Here is a 16,025-nt window from a genome sequence, read left to right as displayed (position 1 = left end):
CTTTGGAATTTGGAGTTATGAGATAAGCACCTGAACTCATTCCTAAAACAAATCTGCATAGATTCATCATTTGTTATGGACTATAGTCATACAAAAAAGAAACTGACATAAATCTCCACTGTGGAAGCAATCTTGGATTGACAGTAATATCAACTTTAGCTATACCTCCTATAGACTTTAGCTATCTACAAATACAATTGTTCATATTTGCAGTTGAAATAGAATAGGGTATCTTAGATGGACCCTAATATATGCTATTAAAAATACATATATTGGGCCATCTTGGTCCATCTTTTTGAAGACGGAAAATCGTTAAAGTAATATAAGAATGACTCGCTTCCTGGTGCTTGTTTGTTTGGTGATAGCGGTTTCGTTCTCTTATGGCATCTGTAACGGTTTCGAAATGTGCTCTCACCCTTATAGACAATGACCCATCTACAGCCTATGGATCGTGTCAAGAGGTACTTACTAAGAATCCTCTTGCTGTGGATGGACTGTATTATATCAATAATAACCAGCTTGTGTAAGTTGTTCTGTAGGCCGTTAAATGGTTAGGGATCCCTATCTAACACTTTGTCTGATGTCTGTCAATGGAGGAGGATGGACTATGTTCTATAAGAACAACAATATTGCAAAGGAGGGTTATTCCTATGCTTCTCTTTATGATGATGCAAAAGGCTTCATTACAAAGACTGAGGATATTAGTTCCATCAAGGTAGTTGGAGTATCTCCCATTGAGGGTCTGGAAGCTGTTGCAATTCTTGCAATGCCTGTTGATTCTGTGATGAATGAGTTTTCAGCTGTGAATTTCTATAATGTATCTGTCGCGGAGTCTATCTTGACACTTGATGATCTCGTTGATGGTGAGAATACCTATGGCAACATGACGTTCTCGGAATCGTTACTTTGATTTGAGGTATTGATGCATAGGGGAAAGAGTGATTACACCTTCACTTCCTTCATTAACGATAATGGTTCTATTTTGATTCCCACAGGACCTGATACATATTCAGTGTGGTTTGGAAACGTCAACAAGACGGATTCGGATCGTCTTATTAGCTGTGGTAGTCTGGCTAGTTCTCATTGTATGTACTTCGTGCGTGAGGGTAGGTCTGTCTAGGAGAGATGAGTAATAGGGGTGGAGTCAAGGGATGATTCCTGCATGTGTCGTGCTGTGGGAACTGGACATACGATCTGGCCTGAAACAAGATGTGGAGAAATTCGTACGTTGAGTTGTCACGAAGGTAATCCAAATGAGCTGATGATGCGTGAATGTGATGCTCATGGTCAGTGGAAGGACTATATTGATAAGAATTGTACTTGTTCTGAAGATTCTTACTATGGTACTCAATGGCCGCAGACAGCAGCAGGTGCAACTGCTCGTATGAGTTGTAGTAATGATCCGACTGTATCTCGTGAGCGTGAATGCTTCGAGAATGGTGAGTGGAGTAATATCGTGACTGGAGGATGTATGTGTAAGGAGGAGGACTATGGTAATGTACATTGGTACGCTACTCATGGTGGACAGGAAGCTAGACATTCATGTGATGATGGGGGTATTGGTTCTGGATATCGTCGTATGTGTAATGTGGATGGAACATGGAATCAAACTATTGTGGGCGAATGTTCTTGTCCTACTGTTTTAACTAATGGACTTGAGTGGAAAGAATCTCCGGCACTGAGCACTCAAACGCATACTTGTAATCCTGGCGCTGAGGGTGATGGTATGACTCGTACTTGTTCTTCTTATGGTTCATGGAAACCCATTCAAGGTCGTTGCGACTGTCCTGAGGAGGACTCTTGGCCTCAGACCGCCTCAGGTTATACTGCAGTTCTAAATTGTGCACTCGGTGCTGTGGGTACTCCCTCGATTCGTAATTGTAATCCTGGTGGTACTTGGGATGATCCTCAAGAAGGTTCATGTTTCTGTCCCTCAGAAGACTGGTCGAACTATGCTGGTACTCACTATGAGTTCCCAGAGACGATGGAAAATGAAATGGCAACAATGCCTTGTGTGAAGGATCCTGAGATGAATATCACTCGTCTTTGTGGTCCATCTGGAATCTGGGAGGAGCCTGAAGGTTGTGAGGAAGTTGTGTACTGTCCTGCCGAGACCCTCGGTGAGTTAACATTCAATCAAACAAAAGGAGGGGAGTGGGTGATGTTTATGTGTGCTGGAAGCAGCAGCAAGTCGTATGGACGTCCGTGTTTCCCGAATGGTCAGTGGGGAGAGGTGATTGGTTATTGCGAGTGTGAAGAGACCACAGATGCGATTGGTAATTATTGGCCTTCTATTCGAAGCGGTCAGGATATTGAACAAACTTGTGCTGAAGGCTACAGTGGTCGAGTATCGCGTGTTTGTTCATTCCTCGGTGAGTGGAAGGAAACCTCGAACACATGTACTCGAAATATGTGTTTAGAGGAGACTTTTGATGATATCACATGGCCAGCTAGCATGTCGTTGACCACCACCACCATACAGTGCAGTGATGGTCAGCAGAATATACAACGAGTTTGTAATGCTGATGGTGAATGGGAATCTGTGGAGGGTTTATGTTATTGTCCAGCGACAGAGGTTGATGAAGGGTCGTTAGAAGAATCTCCAGTTGGTGTGTCTATGAGTTTCGCATGCAGCGAAAACTATACTGGTTCTGTACGTTATGAGTGCAGAGGTCTGGGTACATGGGAGAGTGTAGATGAATGTGAACATATTTCGTGTCCTGCTGAAATATATGAGGGTGTGGAGTGGCCTGTAACAGAGGGTGGTAAGACTTCTGAAATAAGCTGTGTATCCAGTGCAATTGGTAGCATTTCTCGATACTGTCGTCCTTCAGGCGAATGGTCTTCTGTTGTAGAGAGTGGTGGTTGTTATTGTGATCCTGTCGAGGTAAACGCGAATGGATTATCCTATATCTTCTCTAAAACATATCCTAGTAGTATACCAGAGGAGAAGGCTTGTGGTGACTTGTATACCGGCTCGATTTCCTATCGCTGCAGTCTGTCAGGTGCTTGGACAGACTTGAACAATCAATGTAAACGTATCCAGTGTCCTGGTGAATGGGTTGGAGGACTCTACTTCAACGCTACAAACAGCAATACGATGCTTCATTTGGATTGTGATGAAGGTGCTTTGGGTTCTGGTTATGATCGTTTCTGTGGAGCATCTGGTCAGTGGGAAAAGGCCACAGGAGAATGCAAATGTCCCGCAGATACAGTGCGTCATGTGGATGGCCATCTATACAACTTCCAGGAGACTGCAGGAGGCGTAGATGTTTCTAAAGCATGTGGAGGTGATTTGTCTGGTTCTGTTTCTCGTAGCTGCTCGATGCTGGGAACATGGCAATCAATTCGTGGTGAGTGTACTCACCTGGTATGTCCTGAAGAACGAGTTGGTAACTTTATATGGCCAGCAACAAACAGTTCAACAGAGGTGCATATGCCCTGTAGTGGATATCAGATTGGAAGTGTGTCTCGTATGTGTTTCGCATCAGGTATTTGGGGTAATCCTGTGAACAACTGTACAAGTCAGCTTTGTGAAGTAATTTCCATCACTCGTTTGGATAATGGTTGTATGACTCTGTTGTTCAATACTCCTTCGGAGTTAAGGAATGTGAAAGCACAAATGGTGCCTGATCATTCACAGGATCTGAGTATAATTAATCGTGGTCGATCTGTTCGTGCCTGTGGTATGGAAGTCAATGTTGAGTATTTGTTCTTTGTCGAATACTGTGAGGATGCTGATGGTTATTCCTGCCATTCTTCTTGCATGCTTGACAATGTTTATTATCAACAGAACTGTTATGAGATGCAACCGATTGATGTGATTGACGTGAAGAAGAGTGGTGAGTTCACAACGCTCACTTTCTCATCTAAGTTATCTGAATGTCCTAGTGAGCCTTATGCCTTGGATATAGCCTATCAGTGTGTGGAAGGATGTATGGATATAGACGAGCATGTACGTCGAACACTGTGTAGCTCTACAAATGGATGTAAGGCAGGAGAGCGTCTGACTGTTGGTATTGAAGATGAATTCCCTGAGAATGCAGTCTTCCAAGTGCGTCATCGACTTCTTCTCAATGAAGAAGCCGAAGAAACCCAGCCTTATTCTTCATATCGTACCTTCCGTATTAGTGATCTAACACGCGCTTCTGAAGTGACTCCCAGTGTGGAGTTCTTGAATAGTCAGAAGGTGCGTTTGCATCTTGGTGATGTGACAAGTGGCCTGATCGTGTATCAGAAACACATTGTATATGTCTACAAGAAGATGACTGGCACACGTCGTTTGGTGGATTCTCTCTTCAGTACTGTAACACTGTGCTCTAACAGTGATACAGTGTGTGAAGAGACTTATGTTGATGTAGTTGTAGAGCCTGGCTATGATTATTCATTCACTGTGTATAGTTATCCTATCATTCCAAGTGGCAAGCTGGTTGTATCCACTGTATCTGTCTCAGTGGAAAAGATTCCTTCATTCACAATGACTTTAACTCCTGGTGACAACTTTATTATTGTAACTCTGTCCGAAGCCAAGTACCCTCTGTCTGGTTACTGTAACTTCGAACTTAAAAATGGTCTCTCAAATCCTGAAGTGGAATATGTTGTGCTTCCGAAGGATGAAACGATATCTGTAACACACTCAGATCTGGTTCCTAATTCTGAATATGTTGTAAGTTGTCTGCTACGTGATGAAATGAATTTAGAGGGTCTAAATAGCGTGGAAACTAAGACTCAGGCAGAACTGATACCTACTCTGGAATTGGTTTATCAATCAGGCACAATCTATGATGTTGAAGTGGCTGCTTCTGTGAATAAGCCATGTTCTCTCTATTGTAGTTTAACTGAGGCAAGTCGTGAGATGACAGCTGAAGAGTTAATATCAATTGGTACATTGTATCATATTACCAACATCCAGCAACCTTTCCTTGTGAATCTGCTTCTCTTTGGATATGACTACATCTATCGTGTATCTTGTGTGGCTGTTGATGGATTCAATCGTTATGCACTTCAATCAATACTAATCACACGTTCGAATACTCCTTATGTTCCTGAATTGGTTTCAAGTGTGCCTGAAAACAAGGCTTCGGATGTGGTTGCTCCTTTATCGATGGAGTTAACGTTCAAGTATCCTGTGACAGTGAAGGTGTGTAGCTCTTGCTTCTTCATCCTTTACAATTTGAATACTCGCACCTCTCTTAACCTTTTCAATTCTTCCTATACTGCTGAATTGAATCACATCATGTTCAACCCTCTTGAACTTACTTCAGACACTACGTATCAATTGAAGGCCTCAACACGAGAGTTGATTTCAGATACAGCAACTGGAGCTTTCCTTCCATCGAGTGATAATCTTATCACTTTCACATCAAAGAAGTTCTCTCCTGTGGATGGTACTTTTGAGGAGTCAGAGGACTTGGTTCCTATAGATGGTACTTTGGAAGTACTGTTCAATAATTATCTCTTCTTGAATGAGGGCTTTATTTCGATTAACTCTCTCTCAATCAGTGCTAGTAATAAGTGTCTCCAGATCATTCGTCCTTCAGAAACTGCAACTCGTTTGCGTATTCCTCTGTTGGATTGTGTGGGCATGTTACGTCCTGGTTCATCTTACATCGTGGTGTTGCCTGAAGGTCTCCTACGTAGCCGTGATGGTGTGATGTCACCTCGTCTTACTCACGTGTTCCAGACTGTTAATGAAAGCATCGCTCCTCATGTGATTAAGTCATATCCTGAGCATTTGGATAGTTACATTCCTTTGGATGCTCCTCTCCGTCTTTACTTCGATCAACCTGTCTTCCCTGGTACCGGCTTTGTCTTCATTAGTGAGTATCAGGAAGGTGAGTATGTGAATTCCTATAATATTCCTGGATCAAAGGCTGTATTCAAACAGAGCTTCCCTTACGAAGTCAGTTGGGAGGGGTATTTGTTCACGTTAAAGCCTTATCATACTTATGTTGTTTCATGGAGTGAAGGAGTGGTTGTTAATGCCTATGATCAGCCGATAGCAGCTTCAACAGCTGCAGAGACGATTGAATTTGAGTCTGCAAAATCAGCGTGTTCTGCGGACTTCTTGGCAGAGAATTCGCAGGGTGTGTTCCAGTGTACATACGAGAATGATCAGTGTGTGTGTACTCAGTGGAATCTGATAGCAATGACTCGATAGTATTGATGTGTGAATTGTTTGTTATAAACGGAGTGTATTGAAACAAGTAGCTTACACACATTGAGCTTTGGTTAGATCCAAATGATGACACCGAAAAGCTCCAAGGACATGTTCAGGAAGTTCTTCTGCAGTCTCTCCCTGAATCACAAATCCTACATCTACCACAAGATCACAGGAGGTAAAGAGAAACTTGCCTAGATTCCTTGACATGGTACTTCCATCCATATCGTAGTCACATTCAAAGTAAGGTAAAGGAGAATCTCCAGTGAAATATGAACTCTTTCCCTTGTTTCCAATTAAGCAAGGGGTCATTCCAACCGCTTTCTTGATCAGATACCCTCCTTCTTCGATATGAGGAAGGATTTTGAAACGACTGTTCCTCCACGCATCATCCTCTGTGAAGAAGTGTTGTAGAAGAGTGGAACTGGGTGTTGCTGAATCGTCTGACTTGAGTTCAGGAACAAGAAGATAGCACACAATACTTACTCCACCATTCAATTGGAGATTGACAATCAACACACGAGATACACCTTCAGGAAGCGATTTTATTTGTTGAAGGGCGCTAGAGGGATGTTGAGCAATATGAACAAGTTTGGATTCACTCTTGAAGACATCCACACTGAGAACCTTACACATTGAGGGATGTGAAGGTGTTTTCTCATGTGTCTGAATGTATGACGAAGAACGCACCTTCCATATCGTTCCATCAATTTCCTCCCAACAATTCTCCTTGGGTCCTTCAAGAGGAGCACTGGGAAGGGAGCTACTAACAGTGACAGATGATTCAGGAGAAAGGTCTGAACAGGGTGATGGTTCTGGCTCTGGCTCAACACGCATTGATTTGATAATGCTCTCAACTAAGTTGAGTACTGCACATTCAGGCAACTGATTAACAAGAGTTCGAAGACATAGAACACTCTGCACAATATTCTGTTCGTATTCTCGGACTAGTGATGGGAAAAAGGCCAATCTCCCCTTGGGATCGACTGCATACATGACACTCACACGTGTTCTGCGGGGATTGATTGCATCCACACGATAGCCAACACCTACATTCAAGTTGACTCGCACACTTACTCATATTACCACGCACATAGCCTTGTTTCCCAGGACATTGATGATGAGTTGTTGATTTGAAGAGGATGAAGTATGTATTGCTGTCCTCATCGTAGCTATAATGCAAGAATACACAGAAATCACGAGGAGAACTCTTCAATTCACAAGGAATCGAGAGAATTCGCATGGGCTTGTATGACAGACGTAGGATTCGATTGTTCTGATCGATTCGTTCAATCTCTTCACAACCGAGAAACAGAGGATCCCATAAAAGACGGGTACTCTGTAACTCCACAAGAAAATATACAACAAATTCCATTCCCAGATCCAGTGAAAGGTTCATAAGCTGATAAGGACTATCACTTACAGAATAATAGAGACAATCATGGGAACAACCTTCTAGTGTCTTAAGTAAGCCTTCTGAATGGAGAAGAGAGAAAAAATCCTGCATAGTAGACGGTAAGGTGGTTGATTCAGTACTATCCCGAAGCAATGTAGGTTCATTTGAATATACAAGAGGTGGAACAACAAAATCTAGATGAAAGAGAGGACTTATAAGTACCGATATCAGAGGTAGAGTTCTCAGGAAGATGTGGTTTTTGAAGGTGTTCAATTTCCTTCACAATGGTTGAAATCCAGTATCTTGCCTTGTTGTCTTCAGTAGAAAGAAGAAGAATCCGCTTGTCATTGTCGAAAATCGAAAACTCATGATATCCGTCGCTGACTCCACCATCTACTAAGGAAAAGGAGGCTTTGATCTCGAAAACAGCCCGTGGAGTCTACAAGGAGTCATTATAATGTACAGAGGCGTACTTCGTCTCGAAGATTGTGGTAATACATAATTTGTCCATTCTTAATAACAAAAAAACGCTTTCTCCTGGAAGTAAGCAAAAGGAGAGAATTATCACCATGTTAAAGCAAATCCAGATTTCTTGTATAGCCATCCTCTTGCATAGCTCGGCTGGTCTGTTTCCATTGATATTTGAGACGAATCGATTTTGACAAGATGAAAACATGGATGTCTTGATAGCCGAATTGCTGTGAAGAACAAACAATTGGATTCATTTCAAAATCAAATGACAACATATTGGATACAGATTTCAGAATACATCTGTTCTATGAGATAGATTAACAGATACTCATCTTCGGAAGATGTTGAGTGCATCTCAATTAGGAAATCAGTTCTATTCCACATTATGTTTCCTTGTTTGTTGGGTTAGATCGAACCAAAATTACTAAATTTTGTATTCAAATGAACAAATGAAATAATAAATGGAGAGAATACAGATTGAATGAGATCAGAATCACCGTTGCTCGTCATCTTGGATGTCTGCAAAGAACATAATTGTTGGTGAGATTCGAACAATCTTATCAAGACTTCGAATGAACAATCGTTGGAGACAGGAGCTGGTTGTAGGTGTTTTTATTCTATTAGTGATGTATTTAGCGCTACAGTCCTGTTGAAGGGGAGCCAAACTTGATTGAAGCAATGGAGAGTCTATTGGACAGGGTGTCAGGTAATGACATTGGTAATTGGTGATCTGTATATCTAAGAAATAGAAATAAGTAAGATCGATACAACCATGCTTCTACAACCCTTCATCATGGTTTTACGTAGTTCTACAGCTACAGGTCCTATTGTTGAATCTGTATTAACAGCTTTGGATACGTTCTTTCAATCGGGAATTATAACGGAGAATTCGATATCCATCTGTTCTTCGATTAGTGTTTTGCTTGATGCGGTGGCACGGTGTCGATTTGAAGCAACTGATAGGAATCAGGACGAGGTTGTTCTTGTTCATATGTTGGAATTACTTCGTTCTACCATTTCTCTTCCGATTGGGAATGTCTTGAGTGATTCGGATATTTGGAGCATTTTTGATACTGTTTTTGTCAACAGTCAGGAGGTGCGTTGTATTTGGATGGAATTGAGTCTAGGTTGGCTATTCTCGACTTCTCCGCAAAGTAGCTGAGCGAGTACTTCGTGATATTACCATTATCATCTTCCGTCGTTTCTCGGAATCAGCTTCTCTCCATGAAATGCGTGAGCAACACCTCCAGAATCACAAGATGTCTGGTATTGAGTTGAAACGCCAGCGAGGGATGTCTCTGAAGTCTCAGTCAATCACTCCCCAACCAGTATCTGACACAGAGAAGTCCTCACCCACGGTCTCTGAAGAATCACCAAAATTGAACTGGGATAACGCTGCCCTGCGTATAATCACCTTTCTTTCTTCGCGTATCAACCCAAATGTAAATTTGTTGAAGGATTATGAGGGTAGGCACGTGGTGTTGGAGTATCAGAAGATGATTCTAACAATACTCTGATATTGTGCCTACGTCTGATGCGAATGGCTTTAGAATCTTGTGGAGGTATGATAGCTTCTTCAGAACCATTATTCTGCATCATATCAGATGAGTTTTTCAAACATTTACTTATGCTGGCATTACGTCCTTCAGCACCTCTACCAATGCTCTCTGAAATTCTTCGTATTTTCACATTCTTTGCTGCTACAATGAGAGTTGAATTGAAGTTACAATTGGAAGTGTTTTTCCAGCGTCTTGTATTCTGGGTGCTGGAGGGAAACAGTAAAAACCCGAATCTGGTTGGATTGGTCTTGGATACTTTGATTGACCTCTCCTATGATCCTGCATTCCTTGTGGATTTGTATGTGAACTATGATTGTGACCCTCAACGTAGTGATGTAATGGAAACCTTGTACAAATTGGTAGGTTCTTGGATTGCTTGTTGACATAGTTATCAGAGCTTGTATTGAATGATGTGTCTGTGTCGACACAAGCAACAGAAGCGTTACGAGTTATGTTGAATGGAATCTATTGTATTGACCATCGAATCGATATGAAACTGGAGGAACAAAAACGAGCTATTGACGAAGGATGTGGCCTTATAGAAGAGAATTCTGAATTGAAAGAAGAATGCCCATACCATATATCACCCCAAATGCTATGGATTGTGAAATTGAAGAAGCGAACTCTGCAGAAAGGTGCACTCGTTTTCAATCAGTCAGCAAAGGAAGGAATCAAATACTTACAAGAAGCGAAGTTAATTCCTGATCCTGCTTCTCCTGCTGATATTGCGCACTTCTTACGATTTACACCTGGACTAGATAAGGCACAAATAGGTGAATATTTAGGCAAAAATACGGACGAAAATAAACAGACTTTGTACGAATATGTGCGAACTTTTGATTTCCGAAATATCTCACTATTAACTGCATTGCGTATGTTTTTGGATACATTCCGTTTACCAGGAGAAGCACAGCAAATTGATCGAATAATGGAAACATTTGCTCAATGGGCTTATGAACAGACAACAGAGCATGATCTTCTAATTAACCCTGATGTAACATACTGTGTGTGCTTCAGTATAATCATGTTGAATACGGACTTGCACAATCCTAATATGAAGCCAGAACGTCGAATGCAATTGAAAGACTTTATCAAGTTGAATAAGTCTTACGGAGATATGAATAAGGGTCGTGAGCTCACAGAGGAGTTCTTGATTGGAGTATATAAGTCTATTGCTAGTGAGCAAATCTTCACTAGTTCCGCAGCAACTAGTGATCAGTTAAGGAATGAACAATGGGTGAATGTGATGCGTCAAACTCATACTCCTTCACAACAGTTTATTGGTCATTCCTCAATATTCTTTGAGAATTGTAAGGAATGTAACGCAGGAATGTATGACCGTGATATTTTCTCTATTCTTTGGGGTCCTCAATTGGCAGCTGCAGGAGCATTACTGGAAATTGTGAAAGAACATCGCTTGCTAGAATTTGCATTGGATAGTTTTGTTACATTGGCTCATATTGGAGCGTACTTCAATATGACAGCTGTATTGGATAGTCTTGTTTATTTCCTTTCGAAATTCTCTCGAATAACAAGTGAATACATAACAGAAAATGGTGAGAATGATCCAATTGAATTCATTGTTGTGTTGGGTGAGAAAGCCTCTTCACAATTATCGCTTATTTCTTTATTGGGCATTGTACGTAAATTGGGAAATAGTCTTGGAAAGAGTTGGGAGGAAGTGATTCACGCTTTGTGTCATTTGTACTTCCTTGGGTTATTCCCCGTATCTCAATACGTTCATCATCAGTATCAATTATTATCGGACAATGAACGAGTGGATTTGACGGCAATGGTAGATGGATTGGTGGAAGAACGGTTTTCAACTCGTAAGGGATTACTGTCTCGATTATTTGCATGGAGTCCTGAAGAAGATGACGTTGAGAAGAATATTCAGTTAGCTCCTATCGATCCTTCAATGTGGTTGGATTTGAAAAAACGAATGTCTCTTCCTATGCCTCATCATCGTCGGAATGATGTGAATAACGAAGAGAAAGAGGAAAGTGATTATTCTTATGATAGTGATAGTGTAAGTGATTATACTGATGAGAGTTACAGTGATCATTCAGATGAGAAAGTGAATGAAAGTGAATATGCTGATCAGTCTGCTAAGGTACCTACTCCTGAAGTACCTAGAATGACATCAACTCCTGGAGATGATCCAAGCAAGATAGCTTCTTCAGAAACATCCAATAATGTTTTTGATACAGCCAACTCCAATCCAGTCATAACACCAACTAGCGGTCCCTTTGATGATGATCTTTCAGATCCCGAATCCACTCCAAATCCTTACGAACTTACACTTCATGAAGTCAAATGTATTGAGAATGTCTTAGAATGTATTGAAAAGTGTCGCTTGGATCTCTTCTTTGCTTCGTCTCTGGAATGGTCGAATTCAAGTCTTCAGTTGGTGATTCAAGCAGCTATTCACCTTGCCAACCAGCCCTATCGTATCATTTATTCTCTCACTCTTATTTAGAATTGGGACAACGTAAGGATGATAAAGAACATCGTGTTTCTGTTATTGCTTGTATGTATACTCGTGTATTCATTGTTGAATTGTTAACTGGTCTATTCAAAGCAAATATCAAACGAATTGAAATAATTCGAGATGATATCGTGAATTTCTTCCTTTCTATTGTAGAGTCGTGTACTTATTTGAATCTGGAGATCCAAGCTGTTGTGGAATGTTCATTTGATCTCATTTGTGCTTGTGTTAACTATAATGCTACTGATCCTATTCACAAATTCTTTTCTATTCTCACTGCTGTCACTCGACTCATTCCTGATACTTTCCAAGCATTAGCACCTCTTCTTGCTTCTGGTATCTCTGTGTTGATTGCTGAATATAATCGAACAATAGCTGTGATTGGTTGTTGGGATACTATTATTGAAATTCTTCAAGCTTGTCTAACAGTGCCTCATGCAATGACGTAACTCCTTACCTTCATCTTAACTACTAGACGTTGTTACAAATGTATCATTCTCATGTTTGGAAACGATACAGTGGATTCACTTCCTCCTTCAACTCTCACTCTTATTACTCAGGTTTTGGATTCACCATATCTCACAAGAGATGTGTATTCAGAGTTATTAGAAGATATCTGCCTTCTTAGTCACAATTGTTGGCGTATTTATAAACGATCACAAGCTGAAAAGGAAGTCAGTATATCATTGGAGAGTCTCTGGACTCCGATCCTCCTTATTGTGTGTAAACAGTGTACAAGAACAGAAGAATCAATGCAATTGGAGGCTTTGGAGGTATTGGAAGAACTAATGTGTGATGAATCATTGTTATTACTTCCTGCTTCGACATATAACAGTTTGATATCACAGACATTCCTCCCTACAATGAAGGAAGTGTTATTACAAGTGACTGGTATTAGTAATTCGACAGAAGAGAAGCCACGAGTGACGAGGATGCGAGAGAATGCAGTATTAGAACGGTTGGATCAGGTTCTATTCAATGTGTTACAACTTCGATTTGAATCACTGTTGCTTATGGAAGGTTTCCCTACTCTGTGGTTACAGATCATGAGTGTTCTCCAGTTCATTGAAACTGTGAGCATTCCTGATGGTCCGCTTCGTCAGGAGAATGAGAAAGCTGTCACTTCGATTTTGCGTCACGCTAATACCTTTGGATTGTTTAGAGTAGTAAAAGAGAAGGAGGAGAAAGTGAAAGAAGAGGGAAAAGAATCAGAGACAATGGAGGAATGTTCAGAATTATGGAGACATACTGTAACTCAACTCAGTTCATTCAAGGAAGAGATGCTAAAAAAGATTTTGGTGTAGTAGTGTTTGTTCTAAGATATGGCGACAATGATCATTAATTGCGGCAGAGCGAAACTCACACCCAATTCTCATGACAAAAAGCAAGTTCATTTAGTTGACAGATTATCGCATACTAAACAATAGTATTTCGCGTTCTATTGAAATTGACAATGCCTGCAAAAAATAAGGGAAATAAAAAAACGAAAAAGCATGATAGCTCTATGAATGTGAGTCAAAAGGAAGATTTATCATGTAAGGAGATATGCTATTGTCTCACATATAGCTCCAATTGCTCAAATCATTTCTGGAGTCTGCAAAGAAGGCTATTCACGAAAGGAAGCAGAAGAAGTCTTTAATATGATGTGGTCGGAAGGAAATGATTTTGAGAATGTCGAATTGGCTATTCAGCAAATCAAAGAACGCTTGAGTGTTGATATTGGTATTGCTCTTCATTGTATAGAGAAATGTCGAAAAAGAACCTGAGAAGTCAAAGGAGGAGAAGAAACCCAATTCCAATTCGAGCCTTGAGCACAAATTGAATCAAGTGATTTCTCTCCCTGGAATTGCTGATATCCTGGATGGACTGATTCGTTGGTTCAATTCTAGTTCTGAACAAGATGTATGATTTGATTAACAGTTTCATGGATAGAGACAGGTTTTGTTAAATGGAACCATTCTTCATGAATTATTCAAGAAGATGCTTCTTCAGAAAGGGTTGACTCTTCCTGATGGTTTGCTCGATACCTTTTTCCGAACGCTCTTTTTCCTTCCCTCTGTACATTTTGGAGTTGTATATGACTGATAGGAGGTGAGTGTTCAGGTAGCGAAAGCATTCCTGACTTTGCATGATCATGTGAATCAACTTCCTCTCTCTGTAGAAGAATCAACTCTTCTCTTTGAGGAAGTACTCCAAGGTCTTGCTAATGGAATGAACACAGAGAATCGTGGTATGCTCCATCTTGCTAACCTGATCTCTCTGATTCGTAAAGGTTTAATTACTTTTTAATACCAGATGAGTCCAGAATCGCAGTAGCAGCCATTGAAGGTGAAGAACCGAAGAGTCAGTTTATGCGTCGTGATCTTCGTTATAAGATTGCCAAGTTGCAATTTGAAGCAGCGACTCTTGCTTCATCATTGGACCTTCAGACAGAGTCAGGAGTATCGAATCATGGCACTATGGATTTGTCTACTCGTCTTCCGATTCCAGCGGATGCAGCAAAGGCTCAAAGAGAAAGTGAAACTCTATCTGCTGAACTCCAAGCATTGCGGGAGAAGAAGCAAGAAGCTACTCGTCCTTCAGTAGAGATGATGGTGGAGCTAGAGAAGTCTGTGACTGAACTTCAGGAGCGTCGTGATGTTCTTCGCAAGGAATTGGAGAGTATTGAGTCACAGCTACTATCTCGTCAGCGTCAATATGAGGAGGCAAAGTCCCAAGTCCATGAGAAGGAGAGTCAGTATCAGAGACAATTGGAATCACTGGAAACTCGTCAGGCCACAGCAGCAGCAACGGCTAACGTGGCAATGGCTTGCAGTGCAGTGAATAATGACTTAGAGGCTGCTCAGAAGAAGTCAGCGGAGATTGTCCAATCGGTGAGTGACTTGAAGAAGATTCAGGATCGAACAGAGCTGTGGAAGGCCACAATTGAGTACTTGGAGAGTGAAGTGACATGTGTGAACTTTTTGGAAGATCGTGCTATGCTCAATCGCAATGAAGCTGATCGTCTTTCCCAAGAGGTCCAACATGGTGGTCATCATGATGAACGAATCCTTGAAGTAGCAAGACTGCGTCGTTCTGTAGCAAATGATTTGGAGGCAGCTTCTTCGCTTCGTCGATTTGCAACTGAGATAGAAGTGATGTGTTCGGAGTTGATTGACAAATCTATTTTAGAACAGAATCAAGAAGTGTTAAGTGCAATTTATATCCTCTTTGCGAAGATGCGAGTAACTTCTACTCTCCCTGAAGAGTTATATTCTGTGTTAAAGCCGATTGTTGATGCTGCTGTTCCTAAAGGTACGTTCTGAGGTAGAGTTTGATGTAGTAATTGCGAAACCTGTTGCTCATACTGTTTCGAAGAAACCTATGGAAACAAAGAAAGAGGTTATCGAACAACCGAAGCCAGTAAAATCCTCAGGGAAGAAATGGAACGTATTGAAGCCAATAGAGGCGAAATCTGTCACAGAGATTCAAAAGGAAATGGAGAAGAAGGGTTAATGATGGTTATCACTGTTTGTTTGTGAACTTGCTGTGATTTGAATATAGAAATGAATTCCCGCTGAATCCTTGTTCTTATTATAGTAAAGTTGTACTGTGTCCTATATGGAATTGTTCAGTACTCACTAAACATCAATTAGTTAAGAGGATTACTAAAAACAACTTTATAAAGAAGGGATCTGAATTACAGTAAGAAATGGGAATAATAAGGACAGAGACCATTTTGTATGAGTTAATGTAACACTTGACTGAAATGAGATTGATAATTTTGGATTAATTCCCGTGTATTCGTTTATGGCTAGAACAAAACGTAAATAATATCTTTCATTCCTATTTGAATAGGATAAAAGATTGATGATAAGAATATGATTGTAGATAATGTTGAATCAATATCAAAGAAGATGAATGGAGTAGAATGGAGAATGAAGTGGAAAGAGTACTTGAAAGAGAGTGTAT

General features: G+C 40.7%; 4 protein-coding genes across 4 annotated transcripts; 3 read left to right on the top strand and 1 right to left on the bottom strand.

Annotated features, from left to right (window-relative positions):
• Positions 1–580: 580 nt before the first annotated feature.
• On the top strand, positions 581–6,160 carry JH06_1838 (hypothetical protein; the record flags this gene model as incomplete). Its single annotated transcript, XM_014672158.1, has 3 exons — positions 581–900; positions 931–1,106; positions 1,137–6,160. 3 exons carry the CDS (start codon positions 581–583, stop codon positions 6,158–6,160), a joined length of 5,520 nt encoding a protein of 1,839 aa, XP_014527644.1.
• A 51-nt stretch (positions 6,161–6,211) lies between these two features.
• On the bottom strand, positions 6,212–7,603 carry JH06_1837 (pleckstrin-likey domain-containing protein; the record flags this gene model as incomplete). Its single annotated transcript, XM_014672157.1, is given in 3 exon segments — positions 6,212–7,209; positions 7,238–7,572; positions 7,584–7,603. 3 exon segments carry the CDS (start codon positions 7,601–7,603, stop codon positions 6,212–6,214), a joined length of 1,353 nt encoding a protein of 450 aa, XP_014527643.1.
• Positions 7,604–8,542: 939 nt separating this feature from the next.
• On the top strand, positions 8,543–12,523 carry JH06_1836 (ARF guanine-nucleotide exchange factor GNOM-like protein; the record flags this gene model as incomplete). Its single annotated transcript, XM_014672156.1, has 7 exons — positions 8,543–8,629; positions 8,664–8,733; positions 8,777–9,123; positions 9,155–9,469; positions 9,499–9,945; positions 9,975–12,036; positions 12,066–12,523. The coding sequence occupies 7 exons, from the start codon at positions 8,543–8,545 to the stop codon at positions 12,521–12,523; spliced, it is 3,786 nt and encodes a 1,261-aa protein (XP_014527642.1).
• Positions 12,524–13,527: 1,004 nt separating this feature from the next.
• Positions 13,528–15,569, top strand: JH06_1835 (hypothetical protein; the record flags this gene model as incomplete). The annotated part of the gene is made up of 7 exons (XM_014672155.1): positions 13,528–13,609; positions 13,641–13,786; positions 13,818–13,976; positions 14,007–14,132; positions 14,163–14,346; positions 14,370–15,368; positions 15,397–15,569. 7 exons carry the CDS (start codon positions 13,528–13,530, stop codon positions 15,567–15,569), a joined length of 1,869 nt encoding a protein of 622 aa, XP_014527641.1.
• Between the last annotated feature and the right edge of the window lie 456 nt (positions 15,570–16,025).

This window comes from Blastocystis sp. subtype 4 (genome assembly GCF_000743755.1).
Source record: "Blastocystis sp. subtype 4 strain WR1 chromosome Unknown seqid_0110, whole genome shotgun sequence".
In the NCBI taxonomy this organism is placed as follows: Eukaryota; class Bigyra; order Opalinata; family Blastocystidae; genus Blastocystis; species Blastocystis sp. subtype 4.
This window is presented reverse-complemented; position numbering and strand designations above follow the sequence as displayed.